The sequence below is a fragment of the Acomys minous genome (assembly GCF_964271855.1).
Source record: "Acomys minous genome assembly, chromosome: 3".
Lineage (NCBI taxonomy): Eukaryota > Metazoa > Chordata > Mammalia > Rodentia > Muridae > Acomys > Acomys minous.
This window is the reverse complement of record NC_140485.1, coordinates 42,474,556-42,499,153: the sequence shown is the minus strand read 5'-3', so window position 1 is coordinate 42,499,153 and position 24,598 is coordinate 42,474,556. Positions and strand designations below refer to the sequence as shown.

General features: G+C 46.2%; 1 protein-coding gene across 6 annotated transcripts in view; it reads left to right on the top strand.

Annotated features, from left to right (window-relative positions):
* Positions 1–19,090, top strand: part of WT1 (WT1 transcription factor) — a 46,293-nt gene extending 27,203 nt beyond the window's left edge. For 5 of the 6 annotated variants that reach the window (XM_084775601.1, XM_084775599.1, XM_084775603.1 and 2 more), the window contains 5 exons: positions 10,250–10,346; positions 13,060–13,210; positions 14,623–14,712; positions 15,537–15,629; positions 17,698–19,090. In XM_084775601.1, coding sequence (XP_084631727.1) covers positions 10,250–10,346; positions 13,060–13,210; positions 14,623–14,712; positions 15,537–15,629; positions 17,698–17,819 — 553 coding nt within the window. In that variant the 3' untranslated portion in view covers positions 17,820–19,090. The remainder of the gene's footprint in view (positions 1–10,249; positions 10,347–13,059; positions 13,211–14,622; positions 14,713–15,536; positions 15,630–17,697) is intronic. The other variant, XM_084775600.1, reaches the window with a different exon arrangement.
* Positions 19,091–24,598: the final 5,508 nt, after the last annotated feature.

The window sequence follows — 24,598 nt, the reverse complement described above, 5'->3', positions numbered from 1 at the left end:
TGAACTTTGACAGGTGTGTCCAGCATATTAATCAACGTGTTGTGGTCACTAGAAAAACTGAAGTGCATTTCACGAAGAGATGACTGTGGCTGTATGGCTTTGTATAACTGTTGGTTCTACCTTGCTCTCAGGTGACCACAGTCAGACAGAATGAAGTAGCGCTCACGTTGATCTAGACGCCTTGATGCCAGGTTGTCACTAGCTCTGAATGCAGATGATCAGGCAGCCCTTCATTTCCCCAGTTAGATCTCATCTGCATTTATGACAGTGGGTTTTGAAATGCCTCTGGCTACAAGGAAGCTGGATGTTCATTCTGTGATGCTCTACCCGTGAGCGTTCACTGATGACTACCGGGACTTCCAGGCTTGGTTCCTGGGGTCGTTTGGCCTCAAGTGTTCTAGTTTGAGCTGGCTGTGGTCCATCCTGCTTCTCCCTGAGTACTCCTTGGGAGGCTCCTGTTGTTTGACTCTTGTTGACCATCCTCTCTTGAAGCCTTTGTCTCTGTTGAGGTACTTGACAGCTGTTTGGGAGACTGCTGCCTCTGTCAGACTTGCAACATCAGACCCTGAGGTCCTGCATTTCCACAATCAGATAATTAAATCTAGAGGCTTGGCCAGCTGTGGGCTTCTTTAGCTTCAGGCAAGGATATTTTGGTAAGTGATGCAGAGGGAGCTCAGTTTCAGCCCTGGGCTTAACCTTCAAGGAAGTCACAGTTTTTAAGTCTTTTTTCTCTTCAGAAATTGCACACTAGACAAGGGGGTGTTGGGCCTCAAGGCTTGCAGCAAAGTTTATAGACAACACCAATAAGAAAGGCACTTATTTGCATGTCTCATGGTTGAACCCTGGGTGTTGAGGATAGAGAGTGCAGAGAGCCTTCTGGGTAAATTCCATGGCCTGATGCGTAAGAGCTACAGGTTGTCTGCACCCTTCCCTGATGAGCTCTGTCGAGGTGAGAAGGCAGAGGTGGTGATGGTGTAGGAGTGTAGGGGCTTGCATACTTGCTCAATAACTAGAGGTGGAGGGAAAAAATCACAAGCCAAGATGTTTTCTTTCAGAATATTCATATTAAATGCTAATTGCCTTTAAAAGGCACTTCTCTCTTTCTTTCTTTCTTTCTCTCTCTCTCTCTCTCTCTCTCTCTCTCTCTCTCTTTTAACTTCTTCTGTTGGTAAGGGCTTTCAGGAGAACTCTGGTTTTCTTCATCTGTAAAACCTCAATTCCTTTTTATTAATCTTCTTGTGCCTGTGGAATATCAGAATTAATCATTTCTAAAGAAGCTTCTCGTCGAATGCTCTTGTGTCTTTCCTGAGCCAGACCTCAGTGTACACATTTTTAGAAAGAAGAGGGTTCATCATTTGCGTTCTGTGAAGGACACTTTCCTCTTTCTGTAAGCTTTCTCTGGATGTGTGCTGATATACTTTAAAGCTGTGTAGGGAAAACAGACTTTCTCAGGACATATTGTATGCCTGTGAAAGCTGCTGTACAGTCTATGGTGCTTTGGGGGAATGAAGGCAGATGTGCGCTGTGCTGTAACTACCTCTGTATGGTTTGATGGAAAGGAAAGAGGTTGTTTTTTTGTAAAAATTGGGCAGTTTGGACTGCTCAGTCACCTGTTAGCAGGGCATTTCCATTAATTAGCATTGCACAGTACCTCCTCAGCCGCCCCCCCACCCCCTCTCCCCCCACCCCACCCCACCCCCCGCCCGCGCGGGCGCCTGTGCGTGTGTGTGTGTGTGTGTGTGTGTGTGTGTGTGTGTGTGTGTGTGTGTGTGTGTTTAGAATCAGAACCCAACATCATGCATCTTCCTCAATCACCACCCACTTACCTTTTGAGACAGGCTCTCTCACTGAACCAGGAACTCCCTGACTCAGCTAGGCTGGCTGGCTAGCAACTCCCAGGGATCCTCCAGGCTCTGCCTCCCTAAGGATTGGGATTGCAGATATACTTAGCCATGCTGTGTCTAAATTTTTGTGTTTTTTTTTTTTTTTACATCTGTGCTGGGGATCTAAACTCAGATCTTCATCTTCTGCAGCAAGCCCTTCCCTGACCGGTCCAGCCCCCTACCCCAGCATTGGAATTGTTTTTATACCTAGCTAAATACAGTTTAATAGTAGAAGCCACAGTGTGCTCAACTCAACTTGTTGTACACACATTCCCTTTTCTTTCCTCCCTTCCCCTGGCTACAGTTAAAACATCAACATGCCTGACTTGAGTCAGACCCTGGAGGAAAGAGCTGGAGGTCATTCAAGTGTCATGATGATAGAACATGGGATTGTACCACAAACATTGTCCTGCCAGTTGTAAAAGGAGCAGAGATGTACTGGACTCAGACCTCAGCTCTGCCATTTGTCCCTTTTCTGACATTGGTCATATAATTCAACTTCTCCTTAAACCTCAGAATACTTTGTAATGAGATGACAGTGGTAACTATGGAAGCAACACTGAACATTTATTTAATGGCTATGATGCTCCAAGTGTTGTGTAATGCTTCCCTGACCTGGTTTGGGCTTCTCACAGTCATATAGGGCTGGCACTGTTATTTTCACTTTACATGGAGCAGGGCCCAGGGAAACTAAGTCATTGAACTGAGGGAATGGGTGCATTTTTAATTGTTTCTAGGATTGTATTCAAGATAAAAAAAAAATACAAATTTTATCAGTTTTCATCACCAGGCTCATATGAAGCATGGTGTAAATAATTTTTATGGGTGTGGGTCATTGAGTGTTGACATTCACAGACCTCCTGAATATTGCTGGGTTAGGGTGATTCAGAAATATTTAGCTTTTGCTCTCTGAATAGTTCACCTCTTTAATCTTCAAACAAAACTGCAAAGTAGGCTATTAGTCTCATCCTGCAAATGATGAATCTTGGCTACAGAAACAATGAGATGACTCATTGGCCACAGGGGGGAAAGTAAGTGGTAGAAGTGGGCCTGGGACTCAGGCTTTTGGATTCTGGAACAATGTGTCCTCAGAGTAATCTGGAGATGAAAGATCCAGATGAATTTAGCCTTTTCAACGCCATCTGCAAGAAGTGCAACACACCGGTTCCCTCAGTATGATTGGCTAAGTACGTAGAGATACCTAGAATCTGGATCCTAATTTCTGAAGCCATGCATGCTGACTTATGTGGCAACTGGCAAAATGCTTCAGCTAGGGTCATGAGGTGGTAATGGTGGCATGACCCAGGATTATCTCAGGGAGGGGGCACTCAGTTGTCTACATGCAAGCGCAGTGTCCTTAGAATAGGGAGACGGAGACAGTGGTGGTACTTGACTACAGGAAAGTCGGAGGAGGCAGAGAGCAGGTACCATGCGTGGAAAAAGGGACCAAGACATGTGAACAACTACCAGGAACTCAACAAGGCCAGGGAAGACACTCGCCTCAGAGCCATTGGAAGAAAGAAGCCCTCCCAGTATCCTGGGACTTAGGTTGATTTTGAACATCCTTTTTTTTGAGACAGTGTTTCCCTCTCTATCCCAGGCTGGCTTTGTACTCACTGTGTAGCCCGTTGGGCTGACAGTTGCAGCAATCCTCCTGCTTTACCCTGCTCAGTGATGATACTTTGTTGCCCAGAGCTGTGAGAGGATAAATTTGTTTTGATTTAAGCCCCCCAATTTGTGCTACTTTATTACAGCGGTCATGAGAAACTAATATTTTTAGACTGCTGGTGTGATGGGCATGGTTTTCTGTCTATAACATCAGTGCTTAAACCTGTTGTTTAATGGTCTAGTGAAGCTAATCATGAACACCTACAGTTTTAAACTAGACTCTGCTGTAACATCAATGGCCGTTCCTGCTGTGTAAGTACAGCATCCCTGGAGGCCGGAGAGATGGCTTGGAAGTTAGGAGCACTGTTCTTGCAGAGGACTTGGGTTTGCTTCTCAGCACCTACCCATTGTTCACAGACTTCTATAACTCCAGTTCCAGGGCATCTGTCCCTTGCTCTTCCCTCCATGGACACCAGGCATGCATATATATGTATATGTATATAATGCATATACATTCATTCAGGCAAACACACACACACACACACACACACACACACACACACAAGCATAGCGTTCTTTTCTTTTCTTTTTCTTTTTGGGTTTTCAAGACAGGGTCTCTCTGTGTAGCCTTGACTATCCTGGACTCACTTTGTAGACCAGGCTGGCCTCGAACTCACAGCGATCCACCTGCCTCTGCCTCCCAAGTGCTGGGATTAAAGGTGTGCACCACCACACCGGGCCATTGCATTCTTTTAAGTTTTCATGGACTGGAAGAGGTTTTGGAAGGAGAAGATGCAGATGGGTAGCTCTTAGGTCAGAAAAAGGATTCAAAAGTGAAGTTATTTGTAAGAATGCAAAATTCAGGGAATCTTGGAGAAGTCCTTCAAGAATGGGAGGAGAGACTAGCCGTAGGTTCATGGGGACAGTGATGGGCTGGCAGACATGTGACACATAGGCAGCATAGCTGGGGCCACTCTCTGCTGAGGGGCCTGTAGTTCCTCAGGGTCTCCATTGTTTGCTTTTAGTTTACTTGAACCCATTAGGGATATCTGAGTTTGTGGCTCTGCTTTAAGTGAAAAGAACCAAGCCCGCATTTTGTCATCAAACACATGTCCCCTTGTCTGATACTCTCTCAACTTGTGCAGAATGAGAGGGGTGATGGAGGAGTTGAGACGAGTAAAAGCCTTGAATTTTGGAAACCCTGGAGCTTTCAGAGAATTCAAGGAAGAAACCAAACTAGTAAGAAACAAAGTTGCTCAGTCATATAGAAGACACAAGCCCTAGTCTACTTCTTTTCTTTGGTAGGGCTACCATCCCGAGAGGAGAAGGTAACTGCTATGGTGAATCTCTATTACAAAAAGTCATTTTTTCATAGTTCTTTTAGAAGTTCTGTGGGCATGATGGGGAGGGGTGAAATGCTTCATAGTTGGTTTATCAAAGATGGTCTGAAGTGTCTTTGTCAACCTTTGTGACTGACGTCTAGAACGGAGTGAGCTCTTTCAGGCTGGGAAAAGTAACGGCATCACCCAGGTTCCCTCGTTCACACCCTCACCTGCCTGTACCAAGCCCACTGGCTCCTTTCCACCTGGACCCTCAGCCGACAATCACATCTTACTGCAAACCCCTTGGCCTCCTAAGGATGTTAGAGTCATCTGACCCTTTTCTTCTGCTGTTCAGTTGAATCAAGTAGTTTATTCTTAAGAGGAAGCTTGTGAGGTAGCAAACTAGGTATGCTATTTATGAAGCAAGTTTCTTAGCCTAAGAAAGGCCGGGCTTACTCTTGATTCATATACTTTGCTATGCATACATCTCACTTTCTCTCTCATTTCCCTTGCTGTCTTGGTTGGGAGGTAGGGAAGCCATTGCCTACATTTCCCAGAAAGAGGAACCCCCTTGGATATTTGTCATACTGGGGTTCGCACTATGCTCTAGAACCTGTTTTCTAGGTTCAGCTCTGTAAATAACACTTTCTGTCGCTGGATCTGCCTGCGATCCTTTTATTTGAAATGTGCATCCTTGCCTCTAGGAAAATGTTCACCACGGCTGTTATGCGTCTTGTCATTCTTGGCAGGCTTTGTAGCTCTCTGCCTTTGTGAGTCCTACCCTCACCCTAGCTTGGTTTGCTTCATCCACAGCAGAGTCATGAGGTGTGGCAAGGAAAGTTGTCCTGGTATAGAGCCAGCACGAGGTGCTCAGCACTCAGTGGTGGCATTGGCCACCATCATTTTTTCCGAGCTTTTCTGTCTTAGGATAACTTCTGCCCTGGCAGTCTGGCCGTAAGACTTATTTTTCTGTAATGACATCCTTCATATTGTCCCATGAAGAGCTCTTCTGGAATCACATCATCTCAATATCCCAGAGAAATATTTGTCATATGCTATGTGACATAGAACACGTATCAACAGCTAGTGAGGGCATCTCTGTGTGCATATGTGTCTGTGAGTGTGCATTTGGGGTGCATGTGTATGCTAATGGAGACCAGATGGCATCAGAGTGGTCCTTTGAGAGCCATCTACTTTGCTTTTTCATACAGAGTCTCTTCATTAGCTTGGGGTTTGCTGACTAGGCTAAACTCCCTGGCCAGTGAGCCCCAGAGATCCACCTGTCTTTATGTCCCCAGAGCTGGCAGGACAAGCACACATCACCATGGCTTCTGGGTATTGGACTTAGTTTCTCATGCTTGCATCACATACCCTTTACTGACTGAGCCAACTCCTCAGTCCTTGGAAGGTGCTTTTCAATGTAGAGATGATATGGGGATGGAAGACACATGTTTTGGAAGCCAAATCCAGAATCTGAATGATTTCAGGAGTTGGGCATGGCTCACTGAGACAAGTCAGATAGAATTTAAAATGTCACCATGTGGTGCTCAGTTCCTACTGACACCTTTAAGCTAAGGCCATGGAGACCATCTTCAGTTCATGCTCATTAGGGATGGAATAGGGGAGAACTGGAGATTGTATTAGACTGAGAAAGAGCAGTGTGGCTGGAGGGTAGCGGAACTTTATTTTCAGTCATCCTACAAGCAATCTTCTGTCCACAGTAAGCTGAGCAGCCCGAGCTCCTGCCCAAGGCTCGAGCACCGGCAGCCTGTGGACCACAACCACAGTGACATATGCTTGCTTGGCCAACATGCTGATTTTGAGTAATTTGGATGGAATACCTTCAGATGAGTCCCACTTCTTCAGCCTCTTGGACTCGGGTTAAAGTTCTGATTCTAAAATCTATAAACCCCATTTCACCTTGCTATAGCTGAAACAACTTGGTTTAGACTCAGGCCAGCCTGGGGAATGTGTGTGGGGCTCCAATCCTACCTACTACAGTTACTAGGGGTACAGCCTGCAGAAAAGGGAGCCGACTCTATACTCAAGGTCAAATTTAGCGTTGAGTCAAAGAAATGACTGGAACTTAATAACACTCACCGCGTGCATCACTAGAAGGCCCTGGTGAGGGACATTTCAGCCAACTGACCCCAAATGAGATGATCATTTTGAAAACTAGTCACCAGGCATGGGCATGACCTAGAAGAGATTCTTCCTTAAGCAGATGACCTTCCTAGGTGCTTTCGACTTCTTTTGGGCTATGGAATGAAAGCCAGCTGGCTTTCCTTGTTGAGAGAGAGACTTGGGCGGGGGCGGGGGTGGGGTGAGGGGAGTTGCTAGTTAAATGCCCATGTATTGTACTTGGTGTTCTGGGCGTACCACCCTGGGAATCAAGCTGGCTTGCAGAGTTTCTGCCATGTGGAATGGTATGGGTGTCTGTCTTACGGGGACAGAAGCATAAACAGGCAGGAGCCAACTGTTTTTCTTATTCACAGACTTGGTAGAGGAATTGAATGACAGAGCAGGCATGGTCTTGTTTCTAGTGGTTTCTCTTGTTTACTGGCTTGCAGGAGGCTCTGAGGATCAATGCTCAGTGTTGTTCCCTTGAGTGACACGACACTTTCTGTCACTGGACAAGGATCTTGATAATAATCTGTTTTCCATGCTCCCTGTTTCCACCTTGGAAGAACTCAGCCAATACAGAGAGAACAGCTGCCAATAAAAATTGTTAATTCTTCTCCCTAGAGTAATTCAGACTTCTCCGTTTATGCCTCTCAGCCCAGGGAAGTGTGCAAGGCACAATTTGGCTTCATGCAGATGGTGGGACCAAATAAAAACCAGTGTCTTCCAACCGTTGAGGCCCAGTGTCCTGTAGCTCATTTCAGCTGCAGACTCTGTGCTGCCACAGCCATCACATCTGCTCTTCCTCTCCGAGCGTTTGGAACAGTGTATTGGGAAGGCAGTCACGTTCTCACTTTCCCGACGAGTACACTCTGAGGGTCAGAAAGGCAGATGCTGTCAGAGTTTGGTGGTTCCCCCCCCCCCCAACTTTTGCATGTTTGATCCCGGTTTAGCTTTCTGAGGCTCCCCTTCCCTTGCCAAGATACCTCAGATCACTTGATTCAGTATATAGAGAGATGGTGTAGTGTAGGAGGAACAGAGCAACAGAGCAACCACCTCCCTCCCCAGACTGTCAAAAAAAAAAAAAGACAGACCCTTCTTTCTACAATGCTTGTGCCAGAACTCAATGTGAAACCCCACAGCTGCTGTGGCCCTGGGCTATGTGGACACTATAGCCGTCCTGGCAGACACTTCTCTCTTCCAGGAATTCTTTCCCCTGGGGAGTTAAGGATGAGTCAGTCCTAGGCCTTCCCTCAGTCCATCAGACAGAGTGGCTGATCCAGTAGGTCCCCATGTCTGTATCCTGGTATCCGTGAGGCTGGAGCAACAGGGGCCCAGGGGGCAGGTCCTCAGCATAACGGCCGGCTCATTTTTCTTGGAGGCTTTTAGTGATGCTACTACAAAGCTTGTTGCTGCTGTTCTTGTTTTGTATGTTTGTTTAAGGAAAGGTCTCATGTAGCCCAGGCTACCCTCAAACTTCCGCTCATTCTGTCTCCACCTTCCAAGTGCTGGGATTATTGGTGTGCAGTGCAGTGCTCAGCTTGTAAGGAAACATTTCAAAGGAGCTTTGTTGCTTTTGCATACCATATGGTTCCCCCACTTAGAGTGTACAATGCAACGGTTTCTAATAAAGGTTACAGACTTGTGTGACTATTCCTGTGTAGTTATGACATTTTCAGGAGTTGCTCCTATGTTTTTCCCAGCTCGATTTGTCCCAGGCAACCAATGACTAAGCTACTTTCTATAGATCGGTTTACTCTGGATATTTTGTATAAATGGAACAGTGCAATATGTGGTCTTTAGTGCCTTAGTTCTTAAATTCACTTTAGCGTATCAATACTTCACTTTTTCTTGCCAAACAATATTCCACTGTGTGAATATATTTCATTGTTTATTCCTTTATCAGTTGATTGGTTAGTTGATTCTCATTTCTGGTTTTTGAGACTAAAGAAGGCTTCTAATGAGTGGTGTATAAAAATGTTTTTCCCCCTGGACATCTGCTTTTATTTCTCTTAAGAATACAGCTAGGATTTTTGTATAATATGACCACTTTTTAGCTATTCTTTGGTGGGATTTACAGGTAATTTTGAAGTAGCTGCCTCCTTTCACAGAGGTATCCATGAAAGCTGATTCATCGCCCTCCCCACAGTGACTCTCAACATAATTCTGTTACACGGAAAGCGTGGGTGAGAATTTTTGTGCTGCCTGAATTGGAAGTAAAATCACTGCAGAAAGGATTCCAGGACTGTACCTGAAGCAGAGAGTCTTTTCAGGCCAGGGTACCCACAAAGAGTTAAGTGGTCATCAGTGAGTGTGGGACAATTGTCCTTCATTCCAGGCTGACTCAGATCCTAGGAAATGCATTGCTTGCGGGTAGTTTGGGACTTGAGGGAAGCCCTCAGGGACTTGAAGTAAGCTTCAAACAGAACAACCTGAAAAGTCAGGATATTTTGGGAGTGGGGAGATGGCTCAGTCGGTAAAGTACTTGCCATGCAGACAGGGGACCCTTGGTTGGATGCCTCCCGGGAACCCATCTAAAACTTCCAGATGTGCTTGCAATCTTAGCACTGGGGAAGTGGTGACAGGGAGGTCCCTGAGGGTTGCTGGGCAGCCAGCCTAGCTGAATTGTTGAGCTCTAGGTTCAGTGAGATACCCAGTCACAAAAAATAATGGTGAGATATAGAGACCAAGGAAGAAACAGGATGTCTATTCAGGACCTCCACATTAACATTTATACATATGTACATGCAACTACACACACACACACACACACACACACACACACACACACACACACACACACACACACACACAGAGTTCAACTTGATCTGGAAAACTGATCAGTGGGACTGAGTGGAGCCACAGACATGCCCCGCCCCCTCCTGCGGACGTGACATCTCTTCTTGTAAAATGCCATCACGTTCTTGGTGCTATCTGGTAAGAACTGAGTCATGAGGTGCCGACAAAACCCCAGTGTGCTTCACATGAAGCCTGGAGCATTCTGCTCATTCCTGAGATGCTCGCGCTGTCACCCCGCGCCTCAGACGGTAAACAACTTGCCCTGGGATGAGATCCTGCCCCTGTGGCTTTTATTGGCTTGTCTGAGCGAGGCACAGAACAAGAAACAGACAATTTGACTCTGAGTGTGAATTTAGGGGCGTGGTGGGGTAGTGGGGTGGGGTAGTGGCGGCTGCAAGGTGATAATGCGTAGATAGAGTGGCCGGGGCTTTCACAGAGCTCTGCTCCAGAGTAAGGAGGCCAGACTCAGTATTTCCAAAAGGTGCCCCTGAACCAACCTCAACCTTTCGTTTGCAGTCACAGCACGGGGTATGAGAGTGAGAACCACACGACCCCCATCCTCTGCGGTGCCCAGTACAGAATACACACCCACGGCGTCTTCCGAGGCATTCAGGTGAGTGCTAGTAAATGTCCTCTGGTACGCCACACTTGTTACAATGGATGTTGGTATATTATCTGTAACTGGCTGGCCAGTGGTGGTGCACACCTTTAATTCCAGTACTCAGGAGGCAGAGGCAGGAGGATCTCTGTGAGTTTGAGGCCAGCCTGGTCTACAGAGTGAGTTCTAGGACAGTCAAGGCTACACAGAGAAACTCTTGTCTCGAGAAAAAAAATATTATTTATAACTGAATTGCTTTGTCATGTAGTTCTATGGGCTTTGATACACACATAATGTCCATCTATCTATCTGTCCACCCATCCATATATCTACCTATCTGTCTGTCTGCCTGTCTGTTTATCTATCTATCTATCTATCTATCTATCTATCTATCTATCTATCTATCTCTGTTTATCTATCTCTATCTTTCTATCTATCTGTCTGTCTGTCTAATCTATCTATATGCTATTATATGGAATAGTTTACTGTCTCAAAACTGCTTTATACCCCACCACCTGTACATTATGCCCTTTTCCTTCCCTCTCTTTCTCCATCTTTCACTTCCCTTTTCTCGAGTGTTGGATACTCTGTGTTGCAGTTTTTCAGGCTAACTTCTTTTGTGCTTTTATGACTCCTGTGTGTCTATGTGTGGCCTTTGTCCTCTCATGTGACCCTCACTGCACATTGAAGAAGGAGAAATTTTATAGTTAGGGAAACTGAAGAGAAGATAAGACTTGTCTAAGACCACATAGGTGGAAACTTGGAGCTGAGATGTGTAATACACATTTTATTGGACTCTATAACCTTTGTCTTACTGATTAATATTATTCGCTAGTGGAAATTAAACAATATTATTTATCAGTGGAACCAGGTGGGAGAGGTCTCCAGGGTGAGTGGACAATCTCAGAGAATATAGGTTTTTCAGGGAAGGCCTCACCCGACCCTCAAGCCTTTTTTTGGGTAGTCAGAACCACAATTACTAAAGACTCACATCCGTTACTTACAAACACAACTCAGTGGCTGCCACAAGAGAAATATCTAGCGTATCCTCTCATGGAAAGTTAAGACCCTGGGAATAAGTTGCATGTGGGCCAGGTCCTGTGTGGTGTAGCAAGGAGCTCTGCTTCATGGAGTCGGACAGTGTGCCCTGCCACCCCGAGCTCCTCTGTGGAGCTCTTCCTGGAGTCGGACAGTGTGCCCTGCCACCCCGAGCTCCTCTGTGGAGCTCTTCATGGAGTCGGACAGTGTGCCCTGCCACCCCGAGCTCCTCTGTGGAGAGAAATAAACAAGCCACAGAAACACGGAGACGTGACAGAGTTTTGAAGAAGTCAGCTGAGTGTCCTGAGCAGACTTCATGAACATCCTTTGCCAGATCGCAGGCCGGCAGTAACGGCTGCTTTTCAGTCTTATTTCTACATTGTCTTCATGTAGGATGAAAAGATATGAATAGGCTTATTGTTCCTTTCTTCCCATCAGACTCAGTTTCTCAGATTTACTGCTGGAGCCTTTAGTAGACTCCCCTCTGTACAGACGTTATTTTCCAACTTGTTATTTTTCTTCTAGAATATGCCAAGCAAACCACTGGCCTACCATTTACTTGTATACCACCTACTAATACAGTATTGCATGGCATTACAGAACTTTTTCTTACAAATAATAAAGTGCCCTCTCAGGTGAGGCAAGTGAACTAGGAACAAGGACGTAAGTGTGGGTAGATTGGAAGACACATGAAGTAGGGGATTGTTGAGTTTAGGGGGTCACATATCAGAATATTCTTTACATTAGATATTTACATTATTATTCATAACAATAGCAAAAATACAGCTATGAAGCAGCAAAAAACAAGTCAATTTTATGGTTGAGGGGGGGTCACTATAACACAAGGAACAATATTAAAGGGCCGCAGCACTAGGAAGGTTGAGATTTTTCTAGGTCTTCAGACAATCACAGGTGTATCTCTGTGTCAGAAGTCCATCTCTTTGGCCTTGATTGGCACATCTGTAATTGAGCAAAGAGGGGTCATTCCTGTTATCCAGGACTCACCAAGCCTCCCCTGCTAGACGACAGGGACCAGTGGGGGTTGTGGGAAGGACATGCAGATTGCACAGAAAGCAGACAGCTTCTAGTGTTTTCCTGTGTCACTGTTAAAGAGCATGCTGCTGCCTATGCTGCAGGATTCTGGTGGATCCAGAGACCTCTTTACCATCTATTACCCATGAAGCTCAGGTCAGTCTTGGCCTCATTCGGTGTTTCATGTCTTTCTCTAGTAACAATGTTCTCATCTGTTATTTAATAGTCCGTAGTCACATGGTCACGTCTCCAGTTGGGAGGGCATACGTACAGACTGGGGCTATGGAATTTCAGAAGTGAGAGATGGATTGAGAACTCTTCCAGACATGATGTTTCTTCTCTAGAGGTTCTGTATCAGGGACCCCAGAGTGCTCCATTTCAAATCTGAGTTCTGGTGATCAGTAGTAATGGCATCAGAACATTGCATCATAGCGTTTCCTACTCTATCATCTGCTAGTGATGTCTGACATGGGCATCTAGGATATGGAGATAACTTTTTGTTGTTGTTGTTGTTTTTTTTTTTTTTTACTTTGTCTTGTCTCATGGCATACTCTCCTTCTTTTCTTTTGGTATATTTCAGTGCTCAGTTCCCCATGGTACTGACATGAGTGTTCACATATGGCACAAGGCCTCCATCCCTCTTATATTTTGCCTGCAGGATGTGCGGCGTGTATCTGGAGTGGCGCCAACTCTTGTCCGGTCAGCATCTGAAACCAGTGAGAAACGTCCTTTCATGTGTGCGTACCCGGGCTGCAATAAGAGATATTTTAAGCTGTCCCACTTGCAGATGCACAGCCGGAAGCACACTGGTAAGTGTGGCCGCTGCTCAGACTCGAGCACTCTTGGTTCATGAGCTCCCGTTCTGGGCTCACACACCCTAAGGACACAGGTGACTTGTGGGATGGAAAGCTGGCACTTTCAAAGGCCAGGGCAAGGTGACTGGCCAAGCTGCAGGGCTGTTTGCATGCTGGTTTCCCATCCTTTATTAAAGAAACCAGGAAACCATTTTCAGGAAAGCAGAACAGGATGGTGGAAAGCAAATGTCATGGAATAAAAGTGACACACGTTTGAATGTTGCATTCGTCACCGCCTAGTGAGACCTTGAGCCAATTGCTCAGCATCCCTCTGAACTCCACATGCTCTGCATGGACAGCAAAGATGCCAGTGCCTACTGCGAGATTCGTAAGCCATGCATTTCAATTCAAATTGCATTACAGGAGTTGCAGGTGTAGCGCACCTAGCATAGGATCTGTGTCTCTAGGCCTGAATCAATGGTAGTGTTATTCCTGAAGGATTATTAGCATCCTTATCAGGGAAGACAAGCCTGGGATAAGACAATCAGATGACTCAGAGGTCGTGAGGCAGGCAAGGTAACTTGGAGCCGTCCATCAAAGGAAAGACCCTACTGACTCTGAGTAGCTAGCTCTCCATCCCAGAATTCAGTGAGTCAGAATTCTAGGAGGTAGGAACGTTTGCAGAGGCCCAGTGCACCCCAGAGGGCTCTTCTCGCATTGTTGGGCTGAACTCTCCCTGTGTAGATGGGTGCGGCCCTTCTTTCTGAGTCCCGGCTTGCACAATCTTCCTGCTGACTCGGTTCAGATAAAAGGACAGCAATCTTGCTAAAGGCTCCGGCTTCTGGCTTAATTGGGGAATCTCACAACCATGGAATCATTGATGTTGAACCCAAGAACAAGAAGTCAGTAGCAGAGAACACCAAATCTTCAGGCTGTAAAACATAGAACACTTAATTCACGAGGCCAGCCTCAAGGCGCGTCTACCCAAAGTTCTATCTCTGATTCAACCAAGGGGTTTGAAGCAAACTTTTCTCCTTTCCTTGTCTAAATAGTCTTTGTTAATATAAACACTTTTTGAGCATTGCCTCAGTGATAGGCACCAGTCTGTCCCCTCTATGGGTGATCTAGTCTAATCTGTTCATGAACCCTTTGAAGTTGTCAGATTATTGGCTTCGGTTCACAGTGAGGGAACTGTGCCACACCCAGCATCGTAAGAGTCAGAGCATCTTCATTCACTCCTCCCTGTGTCCGTGCGCATGTGTGTAAGGGGAATTTTTATCTTCCTGGAAGTCCACAGCACTACCCTAACAAGCTCCCAGAAGTGTTTTGAGCATTCTGGGATTCCTTCCTCTGCATTTAGGAGGGCTTGCCTGTGATGACGTTATGTTTCCAGCATTGTACTCAGAATGGTGTGTGTCTTCCTTAAGGTGAGAAACCGTACCAGTGTGACTTCAAGGACTGCGAGAGAAGGTTTTCTCGCTCAGACCAGCTCAAAAGGCACCAGAGGAGACACACAGGTTTGTAGTGTCAGCCCTTGGGTCAGAGCTGGTTTTGTGACTGTCTTCTCTGTTGAACATGGATGAGAGGGCGTCTCTTTAATTTTCCTAACTTCCTTCCCCATATTTGAAGACTTTTCTTTTTTTTTTTTTTAAAAAAAAGAGAGGGGCTGTGGAGATGATGACTTGGCCATTAAGAGTCATGGGACTCAGGGTTGGTTCCCAGTGCCCACATCAGGTGGCCCATAACTGCCTGCAGCCATGGCTCCAGGGGAACTGATACTCTCTTCTGGCCTCAGAGGGCAGTGCACACACATGACATACATTTACACACACACACACACACACACACACACACACACACACACGCATGCACACATGCACACATACACACACACACACACCCCCCATAAATAATAATAAAAAATCCTAAGTTTTTGTTTATAAAGAAGAGAGAAGAAAGAAAGGAAATGGCTCAGGTTTCTCATGAGAACCACAGCACAAGTGAGATCTCACAGCAGGCTGTTGATGAACTGATGTGCATTTAGGAACCAGGGCAGTGGTTTGCAGTGATTCACCCTTCTCAGTCTCTAACACTTGTCCGGTGGTGAGAACTGAATTTTGTGGTTAGGAAACGGTTTTCTCCAAGTCAGGAGCAGCTCCTGGATCAGGCGGCTTCTGCTGGGCCTCGGGGTCAAGGAAACGTGAGGTCCAGGCAGATGCCGACCTGGCTGATGTGATGGATTTGCCGGCCTCCTCCAGCTGCCAGAAAGCCAGCCTAATGGGTCTGTCTCACTGTGCCCCGCGTTGTTAGGGCCGAGGCTAGACCTTCTCTGTCCGTTTAGGTGTGAAACCCTTCCAGTGTAAAACTTGTCAGCGAAAGTTTTCCCGGTCCGACCACCTGAAGACCCACACCAGGACTCATACAGGTAAAACAAGTGCGTAAACTTTTCTTCACATTTATTTTTCATTATTTTCTAAGCTACTACTGTTAAATGAAACTGTTTGTAATGAGAAAGACTCATGTAAAAAGTTCTAGAGTTGAGAATCCATTTAGAGAATGCCAATGCCTGGCTATCTTTATATAACAAATGAAAAAAATTTTTTTTCAGAGAAAGGGTTGAAGAGCATTGAGTGGGAAAGAGATGGGAAGAGAGGGTTCAGGGGGTTCAGAGCAAAGCTAGAAAGATAAGCTGATTCCCTACTGTCCCCAGGTTGCTATATTACTGATAGAACAATCAACCAGGCAGCCTGATCTGAGTTCAAGATATTCTATTTTGCCGAGAGCTCACGTATCATACCCAACTGGGGAGAGTGCTCCTCGATTACTTCAAGTTAAAGCTCTGGGAGGAGTCTAGGTCTTTGCCAGATTAACACAAACTCATGGATAGATGGAGAATGGGGGATTGGCATAGCCATTGGCTCCTGGACCATTGTGCCTGCCACAGGGCTGATGAGATTCATAGCATGCCCCTGGTTGCACATTTGCATCCTTAGGAAGTAATCAGCTCTTAGCTTAGCTCTGCCTCTTTGAGCCATCACTGCAAGGAGAGCAGGGTAGGTGTGCCCCACCTTGGCCCCATTGTACTTTCTGTTGGAGATAGAGTATGAGTTCAGATAGCTGTCCCGAGAAGCCAGGGACTTGAAGAGGAATCTGGAGTCAGCCAAACTGGGTGCCACAGAGAGGACCAACATGAGAAGGAGTTGAAAAGTACCCATGAGGAGGTGGGAGTGGCAGACAGGAGCCAGATTAGGAAAAGCAGATGGACAGTGATAGAAGGTGAGAAAGCCATGGCATTATTGTACGTTTCCGCGACAGGATATACCTTAAGATACGTCAGAGCACCTGTGCCCCAGTGGGTATCTTTGACATATTGTCTTCCGGTCTGTCCCAAGTTCATAGTCTAGGGAGTGTCCCCTGTAGCCGGTGCCACCAACAAACTGCTTACTGCCATATTTTATCAGCCACCCAGTCTGTCTTCAAAACACCACATCTTTTGGGACAGTTCTCAGTGGTGCTGTCAACACCCTGGGAAGATCCTCCTTGTAGCAGAGGGCTTGGCTCCTTTGGCATTTTCCTCAGCAAGCCTGGGGTGGGGTGTGTGATACAGAGCTAAGTGTGGGCTTTAGAATTAGCCATGCCTGGATTTGAATCCCTGCCTGGATCTGTCTGAAGCAGCCGTACAGCCTCATCTGCAGAGTGAAGATAACGTTTCTTTGTGAGACCCTTTTAGGGAACACACAGGGCAATGAACATACTTCTATAAGTGATGCCCGTGTGTTAGGCATTACAGACAAGCTATTTATAAGGCTTTAATGATAATGAGAGCTCCCGAGATGGAGCAAGTAGTCTTCATCATTTGGCAGAATGGGTGTTGCAACTAAAACCTTCCCTCCAAGATGGCTCATTTCTGAGTCATACTTTACACTAGAAAGAGAGAGAGAAGGAGAGAGAGAGAGAGAGAGAGAGAGAGAGAGAGAGAGAGAGAGAGAGAGAGAGAGAAGAAGCAAATAGGATACACATTGGTATGCAAGATTTATTTTTATCTATATAGACAGAGTAAAACTTTAGTCCCACATCTACTGCTGACCTGTCATCAATCAACAGTATCCAGAGTGATGGCTCAAGAGATGCTTGGAGCTCAGGTCCCACCTAGACAGCAACAGGGAAACATTTGCACGGGTCGCAGAACATCCTTAGAGAGGAAACAGAGGTTTCCTAAATCCTCTTAATTTATGAGTTGCTTAGAGACCCTCACAGCCTAGACTTCACTCCCATTTCCCAAGTTTTCCATTTTACTGTGTTTTCAGTGCTTTTGGTTTTCAAGCCCTCCAAGGGCCTCGCTATCACTAATCCCAGGCTGCTGACGAAGAGTCAGTTGGTTAGCTGAGGGAACGACCCACGGGAGCCCAGGGTGGGCTGTGATGGTTTAATTCGGGCCTTTGATAGTTGAATCTGTGCACAGTCACTCTGCAAACGTCTCTGACTGACAATTGTGTCAACAGGTGAAAAGCCCTTCAGCTGTCGGTGGCACAGTTGTCAGAAAAAGTTTGCGAGGTCAGACGAGTTGGTCCGCCACCACAACATGCACCAGAGAAACATGACCAAACTCCAGCTGGCGCTTTGAGGGGTCTGACCCAGGGACCGCCCAGCATCCCAGGCAGGACAGTGTGCAAACCTGCTTCCAGCTCTGATTTTGCAATTCCTCTCCACTTGCCGACGAAAGGACATGGCGGTGGATCTTCATCCAACTTCCAAGACAGCACGCGTGTCCGACTACATCCCATCAGGTTTGCTGGAAGGAGTTTGTGCTCCGACGGCTCTTGGTTAACTCCCAGGCCTGAAAAAGTGGTTCACGGTGTCTTGAAAGCACACTGCCGTTAGGTCTGGGTTTTCTACTGTTAGAAGAGCCACTGCTGGTAGCATCTCCTCACCTTCCTCTTCTCCTTTATGCTCATCTTCACCAGGATTGGAGCGATTGTTCCATTTTCTATTGCGGGATATTTATAGGCCAGGGCATGTGTATGTGTCTGCTAATGTAAACATTACCATGAGTTCCCATGTACTAACAGCCCTAGAAAGACAGAAATCAGAGAGCAAGGCACCAGGGCCAAGTGTGGCACAGAACTCCAGAGGCCAGGCTGCAACCCTGGAAACCTGGAGAGCCGGATGTAATCCTGCCAGACGATTAGTGAAGCTCATAGGTTTTAAGTAACTGCGTAGTGGATTAGAATTAACCAGAACCCCTGTGTAGAAGCCTGAAGGCCCTTTCCTGTTCAGCTATTCCCTGTTAATGTTAGCACCGTCCTCTTGAGAAATGATGTTTTAAGAGCAGAGATTTTTTCCTTAAAAATGCGTTTGATTTATTTTTTTAGTTGCAATTAGGTACATCAACAGGGATATACTTTCTTCCTCATGCAAAGGAAGTGGGAGAATTCATTTCCAATCATCTGGGGGGTGTCTTCAGAGTGTGCAGACCACACTGGCTATGTGGCTTCAAGCTGTACAAATTAAAATGACTTTACTAGAAACTAGGGGCTGGTCCAGGACCTTCACTGGTCAGACTGTTCTTAAGTAACTTAATTATCTTTGAATCTGCAAGTATGTGGGGGGGAAAAAGAGATATTATTGTGAAGAAATTCATTGTTTAAAAGTGTGTGTGTTGTTGTTGTTTTTTTTAAAGGGAGGGAGTTTATTATTTACTGTTGCTTGAAATACTGTGTGAATATATATGTATATATATGATGTGGTCTTTGTCAACTACAATTAGGAGGTGTACGGATATTAGCTACATCACTGTGTGGATATCAATCTTACAGTGCATTGATGATAATACTAAAAATGTAACCTGCATTTTTTTTCACTTGGCTGTCAATTAAAGTCTATTCAAAAAGATAATGCAGGAGTCTGTTGGTTATATCGTGTTCAGATCTCAGGTCTGGTTGAGCCTCTTTTAAACAGGTAATCATCACCCATCAACACTGATAGTTACCAGTAATGGCCCTTCCAGGTCCCTGGCCACCACTGACTTCTTTTTGTTTGGCTCTGGGAATGATCCATCATCAGAGCTGCATGGGGGGAAACCTTCACCCGACGCCATGAAGGGAATGCCCTTGTGTGGCAGCTGGGTGGCTTGCTCAAGGCGTGGTGGGTATTGTGGTTCTAGGTTTATTTTAATCAAATAGTCATTACATCACTTCCAGACGAACAGGAGAGGACAGAGAGGCTCTACTGATATCCAGCCTTTTTTGAAAAGTTCACTGATACCTTTCTAGGATCAGGAGGGCAGAAGCTGAACACCCAGCACAACTGTATTGACAACTGTAGGGCAAGTGGGTAGGAAAGCAAAGATTTACACTCTCTGTGGTCTGTAAACTCTCTCTGGTCCTGGTGTATGATTTTCCATCCTAAGGAAATTTGTTCAGCCCCTCTCAGATTCATTGTCTCAGAGCTTGCATGCATTCCAGGTTTTGCTTCTTTATTTAAAAGGACCTTGGGCACAAAGGAGTTTAGCCACAGAGGTTCTCGGCAGCTCGGAGTCGGGACAGCCTGAAAGCAGGGTCTGGAGGCTTCTCTTCTGCATCTGGCTGTTGCATCACCGTTAATTATAGTGAGTGCGCTGACTCATGTGTATCAGCCGTTTTTATCTTTTCCTGCCAGAAGACAGAATTTCTCTGGAGAAGATCAGGACAAGCATGGCAGACACCAGTGAGTCAGAGACCTTGTTTCACAACAAAAATCCAGCCACATTTGTTCCCACTGCTCAGGGCAGGACAGAGATTCAAAGTCTGCAGCATCCTCTTCCTCTGTGGTCTGGCAAGGCCGCCCCACCAGGGGGAAGTGTCTTGTTAGAAGTAGCCCCTGCTCCCCATAGTATAGGACCCACAAGGAGACTGTATGGCTTATCAACTACACCCAAGCAGGGGGTCTAGGTCCTCACCATGCATGGTCCTTGGAGCATCAGTTTCTGCAGCCCCCCACCCCCTACTGGGCCAGATTTGTTGACTTTGTTTGTCTCCTTGTGGAACTCCTGCCCACTCAAGGTCCTTCTGGTCCCTAACTCTTCCATAAGACTCCCTGTGCTCCATGCCAAAGTTTGGCTGTGAGTCTCAGCATCTGCTTCAATCCATTGGGTGGAGTTTCCCCCCTGCTGGGTGGAGTCTTTCAGAGGACCTCTATGGTAGACTTCTGTCCTGTTCCTTCTCGACCACTTCTGGTGTCTATTCTATTTGCCCTTCTGAATGGCGGTCCAGATGACACTTGATAGGCTGGGGTCAGATTATAGGGGAGGAGGGCTCCCCCTGTCTGAGGACTAGGGGAGGAGGAAAGAGAGAGGGATGGTGGGACTGGGAGGAAATGAGGGAGGAGGCTACAATCCAGATGTGAAGGGAATAAATTTTTAAAAAAGTCTGCAGCACTGCAGCACACAGGGAAGAACATGGATTTGGAAAGGAGAAGGATCTGGGTTCAAATCCTACCTCTGCAGGTTTTTTTTTCCACCTATGAGAAAGCAATAGCACCCTCCTTGACACGAGCACAGGACAATTAGATGTAAACAAAATCTAGTATATAAAACGGCTTAGGATAATTTTCTAGAATTATTGCCCACCTGTGGATTTCCTACATCTCCCATCCTTTGCTTGCAGTGTCTGGGCATGCTCACAAGTCAGCCCTGACAGAATATCCTTCCTCTGTACCTTGAACCACAGTAATTAATTTGCAACACCTGGGCTTGCCAGCCTTGCCGTGAAGACCACATCTGCTTGTTTTGTACTCTTTTACAAAGCACCCGCTGACCCTGTGTTTCTGAGACCCATGGTGCTGACATTCTGCAGGTTGTCAGGAGGCAGCTGGTGGGTGGTGGTCCTAGGTGATCCCTGTGGTCAGGTCTGGAGGCTGGTCAGTGTGTGCAGTTTTCCATCTTGTTTTACTCTAGTCCCTGGCTCCACAGTTCTAGCCTTCTCTGTCCCCTTGGCTAGATCTTTGGACACTATACCAAAGTGTCCTTCACCCTTTCATCTCTGGATTTCTCTAGCCTCAAGGGTATATATCATTAAACAGTGCCCCACGTCATTGTGATATTTTCTTGTATAATGTTTCAATCTGTAGGGCAGTCCTATAAGGTACACAGGAAACATGTCCTCATGCTACGGATGAAGACATTGAGTCTCAGTGATCATGCATAGGTGAGGAATGACTTAGTCATAAATATCCATTTCCCACCAAAGCATGCTTGGAGACAAAAACCCACATGCTGCACCATTGTTTCATTTCTGTCTGTCATATCTTTTCAACCATGATATGAACTACTTTTTTCTTTTCTTTTCTTTTCTTTTTTTGTTTTTTTGTTTTGTTTTGGTTTTTGGTTTTTGGGACAAGGTTTCTCTGTGTAGCCTTGGCTGTCCTGGACTCACTTTGTGGACCAGGCTGGCCTTGAACTCACAGAAATCCACCTGCTTCTGCCTCCCGAGTGCTGGGATTAAAGGCATGTGCCACGATGCCTGGCTGATATGAACTTCTAAATGGGGCTTCTTTCCCCTTCCCTGTGTCACTGATTCCCAGTTTTAATGTCCATGGAAACCACCCAAACCTCACCTTTGCTGAGGTACAGGCTCTGTTGGAGAAGTCCCAAGCAGAAGACCTGACCACCTGCATTCTGACTCACTCTCAGGTGATTCCTGACCAGGGGTGGGGTGGGCTGCAGACAGGAGACATGTAACAGGGACCTATAGGGTGGGATCAACAAGTATTTGCTAAAAGGGACTCAAAGGTGACAATGGCACGCACATGCGATCATACTAAGATGGCACTGAACTATGCTAACCTTTGATAATGGCCACTGCCATGGCCCAGGGTTCTGCTTTGATAGTCCATGGGGCTGACGGTCAAGAGGGTCATGCAGAAGGCTCCAGAAGAACTGTGCACTCTAGCCCAGGGACCACATGCCATGAGGAGGTTACTTTATAGACCCTGTCATTCCCTTTCATCTGATTGACGGTCTCAACATATTACACATTCATCCCAAATCCAGGTCATGTCTGTCACACCAATAGCCAACTCCTTGGTACCAGCCTCTGTCTTAGCCACTTTTTTTTCCTCCTTTATTAATTTATTCTTGTTACATCTCAATGGTTATCCCATCCCTTGTATCCTCCCATTCTTCCCTCCCTCCCATTTTCCCCTTATTCCCCTCCCCTATGACTGTTCCTGAGGAGGATTACCTCCCCCTGTATATGTTCATAGGGTATCAAGTCTCTTCTTGGTAACCTGCTGTCCTTCCTCTGAGTGCCACCCGGTCTCCTCCTCCAGGGGACATGGTCAAATGTGAGGCACCAGAGTATGTGAGAAAGTCATATCCCACTCTACACTCTACTGTGGAGAGTGCTCTGTCCATTGGCTAGATCTGGGTTGTATTAGCCACTTTTCTATTGCTGTGATAAGACACTATGACCAAGGCAACTTATGAAAGAAAATACTTAATTGGGCTTACACTTTCCAAAGGGTTAGAGTCCATGATGGGGAAAAGAAAAAAGAAAAAAAGAAAGAAAGAAAGAAAGAAAGAAAGAAAGAAAGAAAGAAAGAAAGAAAGAAAAAAGGTACAGTGGCAGGAGTAACGCATATCTCAAAACTGCAAGCAGGAGGTAAAGAGTGCACTGCGCATAGCAGGAAGTTTTGAAGCCTGAAAGTGTTCCCCCATGACATGCTTCCTTCAATTAGGCCACAGCTCCTAATCCTTCCCCAAACTGTTCAACCAACTGGGGACAATTCAAACATAAGAGCCTATGGTGGCCATTTTCATTCAAATGACTATAGCACCCACAGCAAACCCAGGCTAGCCAGTGTGTCCTTGAGGGAGTGTGCACATGCACACGTGTATAGAACCAGGCTATCTTAGTTAGGGGTTTTATTGCTGCAATGAAACACCATGACCAAAAAGCAAGTTGGAGAGGAAAGGGTTTATTTGGCTTACACTTCCATATCACTGTTTATCATCGAAGAAGTCGGAGCAGGAACTCAAACAGGGCAGCTTACTGGCTTGCTTCTCATGGCTTGCTTGTTCAGCCTACTTTCTTATAGAACCTAGGACCACCTGCCCAGGGATGATGTCACCTACAACGGGCTAGGCTCTCCCACATCAACCACTGATTAAGAAAATGCCTTACAGCTGCCTACATCTGTCCATTAAGATGATAGAACTTCCGGTTTGTGTGTCCAGTTGGCATAAGACTAACCAGCACAAGGGCTTTCAAGCAGGGCGTGGCTTTGCACCTCTAGGATCTTATCAGCCATGTCTTGGGTGATCATGACAGGTGCACTGGTACTCACACCAGAGAAGCAGCTAAATAGTCTATCATGCCCGGGACACCCATCCTCTCTGCCAAAGAACTGTCCATCCCTGAATGCCAGTGGTCCTCGGGTTTGAGAGATCCTGGCATAGAAGAAAGGAGTCACTTTCGCCAGAAAGAATTGTCACCAGCTAAGAGAGGAGAACGAGTGCCTCAGAACTGTACTTTAGAAGTGATGTCTGAATCCACTTTTCTCACATAGGTACTCTGAGGAGGCATTTTTCTTTGAAGTGTCTGAGCAGGCAGAGTAGCTTGTAGGGCTCTGGGATGAATGCAGATGAACTACAGGGCAAACAAATGAAGACAATATAGAGGCCCCTGGCTCTTTTCACTGAAGCCTTCTCTTCTAGTGATCACTTACCAAGTGATTGAAATCTCTATCACTTTAGAGAATCACGCAGATGTTAATAAACAAAAACAAGTTTAGGAGGCGACGGCGCAGACAGCAAAATGCCCATTGTATGCACACAAGAATCTGAACTCAGATCCCCAGAGTCCACATAAAAAGCCCGGAGTGGCAGCACACCTCCAAACTCTCAGTGTCAGGGGCGGAGGCAGGTGGATTTTCAGAGCTCTCTGGCCAGTTAGACTGTCCTGCTGATGAGCATGGGGTTCAATGAAAGACCATGTCTCAAAAGAGTAATGTGGAGAGCCATAGAGGAGAACACCCAACGCCAACCCCGGCCTCACAAGCACAGTGCAAACACATATAACAAAAATAAATTTTTATGATGAAGGTCTCAGATCTGGTAGAACATCCATCATCATTGATGCTATGCTGAGAAAGTAGCTGCTTCTGTGGGATGCTCTGGGCTTTTCTATTTTTCTCATCAAAATCCTGATTCTGTTAGTTCTTGGATTTCAAGGAGAATGAGACAGAAAACAAAGGGAGGGGTGTCTCAGAAGGCTGAAAACTCCTAGCATAGTCCACAGGAGGCCTTACTTCAGCAATTCTGGTGCTTAGATTCTGCATAGTCTCCCAGATAGGGATGGGCTGCAAGGGGCTAGGGAGTGGGAGACGAGGGTGCTCCTGAATTTAGGGCTCTGCGAGGCAGGGCCT